Raw genomic sequence first — 3,193 nt, forward strand, 5'->3', positions numbered from 1 at the left:
AAATAAAAGGCCTCAAATGCCCTTTTGGTTTGGTCTAATATAAATAAAATTGTATTGAAAATTTCACAACAGGCTTTTCCATTACGACTTGGGCATGATCCTGCATTATCTTAATTTAATTTAATAGAAGGTAATATAAATGCAGTAAGATGCTGTGGAAAAACAGCTAGATGCAATCTTGCAGTGGGGAACCGTTAGGGTTATAAATACTGGAACAGTTTTATTTTTCTTAGATGCAAACTTTAAGTGCAGAATCTCATCCAACATTCAGCATTTGCATCACTCCCTTTATGATATTTCTCTCACTACATTTTAGCAAATAACCTAAGCTCACCAGACTAAAGAGATGTGTAATCTAACATAGGGTTTAACTGGAAATGAATCATTTGGTCAGAACATGAGTTTTCTCTCACCTCAACCATTATTACGTCACACATAAACAGGTACTTTATGCTTTTTTAAACTGAAATGTGACACCACTGCTTCAGGCTGCTGACTACATATTCTAAAAATAGCTACTGGACAAAAATGGGATCACTCTTGGCCACTATGGTTGCACTGTAACATGTGTGTGTGTCACTCTAAGCACGAGCTGGTCTCACATTTAACCTCACAGTGGTCTGTTTGTGTTTACGAATGTGCTGTGTGCTATATGTCACACACACACACACACGCTCACAACATATATATATTCTTTCACAGGTGAATAATTAAAGCTAAACAAAAAGCAGCAACACCCATTGCATTGCAACTTCAATGTCATTGATGTCTTTGTGACAGGAAGATGTCATCATGTCCGTGCTCCAAGGACAGGATCTTTAAATAGTCTGACACTGGCTGCAATGCAGAAGAGCAGTAAAGCTCTATCACTTAGCAAATAAGGAGCTGCTATGGCAGTCACTGAAGGTCGGTGCTTATACAACACATTTAAGTTATTTTTTCTGCATCAAAATCTGGCTTGATTGAGCATAAAAACCAATTGTGCAATAACCAATATTTATCATAGATTTGCATTAATAAAAGACAGGAAGTTCATATTGTAGCTTGAAAGAGTTTTTTTTTTTTAATAGGTTAAGCGTACCTTGTCAATTCCTTCCAAAATCTCCACAGTGGATGGTTTCGCCTATAAGACAAAAAGTTTGAATAAGAGGTATTGTACAATTACGATTTCCAAAACAATAGCGCTCTTTGTGAGGAACTTTAAAAAAAATTTAAAAAGAGAGAGAGAGAGAGAGAGAGAGAAAAGATCTGGAAACTTCCTTTTTCTTCTTCCTACTTTTGTACGTGCATTATGTGTGTTATTCTATTACTAACAGGCTACCCTGATCATGCAAATGTGCATTATGTCATGCCAACTAGAACACAGATGTGCTGTTTTAGACATACAAAATTTATGTAAATCTATCCAACCATGAGATCATTGCTTGTGTATTACGTTTGGTGTGGTAGAAATGGTGCCTGTTAAAGTCATGCTTCCAAAGTAAGAGTTTACTGAAAATGATTCAAAACTATCAAAAAGCAGAAGTAACACTAACTAACTGCACTGTAATTTGTTTCACATGACATGGTTAATAAAGGTTTGAATACAAACCCTCCACCGTGAGACCGCAGCACCCATGTTGATGAAGAGGAAGGAGTGTAGGTTACTCTGTTACTGGGACCCTCCTCTGATGCCGTTTCACAAATTACCTCTCCACCTGTTGACAGCAGTAATGAGTTGTGAATACACACTCGGTTGCCAATGTATTAGGTACATTGTGCAACAACTGCCGCAGTATAATACAGCATTCCCGAAATAAATCCAGAAGTTTTAATAATACTTTTTCTGTGAGGCTCATTTTTAGTTAAACTGTAGAGCTATAAAGCATGTACTTCTGTATATGTATGTGCAACAGCAGCTCCAAACAATCACAGAGGAGCGTTCACAGCTTCAGCGGCTCGTTAACAGCTATAGGTACATGTTTTGACTGACGTTTAGAAAACATACACCAATCCTCTTAAGTCACCTGTAAAACACACTTAAACGCTTTTTATTAAACTTCATCAGTGACTAAGCTGAAGTAGGTTGTCCTTGCTAGCTCAAATTAGCAAACCTAAACAACTTTCCGGAGGCGTCAGCAAGAACCGAGCTGACGTTAATAGTTATCTCACAGGTTTTTTATATCGCTTTTTTCAGCCAACATGTACTAAGTAGCCTATAATAAATGAATACACATATACATATACATTAGCTTTGAGGTGTTGCAGCTAAGTTTGTGTAATCGCTAGCTTGCAGGGCTAACACTACTGCGCCCTGCAGTTCACCGAGAAAGCAAGGTCGCCAAGTTTCGCCAGAGTTTGTACACACAAGCGAGGCCAAATTATAGAAGTGCTAAGTGAATGAATAACAGCTCCGTGTTTTGACAGAGACTGGTGTACTTACCTTGAAAGTTGTGTTGTCCTGTTTCAACAGCCTGTGGCAGTCGCTCCTGTCTTTGCACGGAGGGTGTGTGAGCCAAGATGGGGGAGTGTCCACTCGAAGAGCCAGCATGGAGCATGAGCACACCGGGGCCTTCACGGGAGTTTGGTCTGTGGCTCATGAAGCCTGGTACAAAGTTGTGAGAAACTCAAACTAATTTTAATTTTAGACAAATATAACATGAGTTAATACAAAAATTAAGTTCTTAAATAATGATTTCATTTATTAACAGGTGGGGGAGGGGGTTAGGGTTAGTAAAATCTATCTGGTCTTATGGGAAAATGTAATTGCCCCCTAAACCTACACTAAGTGGTTGTTCCAGTCAAGTGTTTATGATAACTGGCAATGAGTCTTTCACATGGCTGTGGAGGAATTTTGGTTAACTATCTTTTGCATAATTCTTTTTTGTAAGTCAGCCACATTACAGGGTTTTCAAACATCAACGACCTGTTTGAGGTCATGCCAAGCATCTCAATCTGACTTGAGTTAGGACTTCGACTAGGCCGCTCCAAAACCTTCATTTTGAGGCGGTTCAGATTATTGTCCTACTGCACAACCTTGGGATTCAGGACTTGTTTTCTTCAGGATTTTCTGGTGGAGAGCAGAAATCATGGTTCTGTCAATCACAGCAAGTTGTTTAGGTCCTGAAACAGCAAAGCAGCCCCAAACCATCACAAAACCATTACCATGCTTGATTGTTGGTGTGTTAGTTTTGGTCACATGTAACAGGACATA

The 3,193-nt window shown here is 38.9% G+C and overlaps 1 protein-coding gene across 2 annotated transcripts in view; it reads right to left on the minus strand.

The window, feature by feature from the left end:
- The window catches only part of lnpa (limb and neural patterns a), a 13,657-nt gene extending 11,112 nt beyond the window's left edge, over nt 1-2,545 (minus strand). For both annotated transcript variants that reach the window (XM_005723500.1, XM_013908288.1), the window contains exons 1-3: nt 2,423-2,545; nt 1,592-1,697; nt 1,082-1,123 (exon numbers count right to left, since the gene is read on the minus strand). In XM_005723500.1, coding sequence (XP_005723557.1) covers nt 1,082-1,123; nt 1,592-1,618 — 69 coding nt within the window. In that variant the 5' untranslated portion in view covers nt 1,619-1,697; nt 2,423-2,545. The remainder of the gene's footprint in view (nt 1-1,081; nt 1,124-1,591; nt 1,698-2,422) is intronic.
- Between the last annotated feature and the right edge of the window lie 648 nt (nt 2,546-3,193).

The sequence above is a fragment of the Pundamilia nyererei genome, unplaced genomic scaffold (genome assembly GCF_000239375.1).
Source record: "Pundamilia nyererei isolate P.nyererei 1_Seehausen unplaced genomic scaffold, PunNye1.0 scaffold00009, whole genome shotgun sequence".
NCBI classification, from domain to species: Eukaryota; Metazoa; Chordata; class Actinopteri; order Cichliformes; family Cichlidae; genus Pundamilia; species Pundamilia nyererei.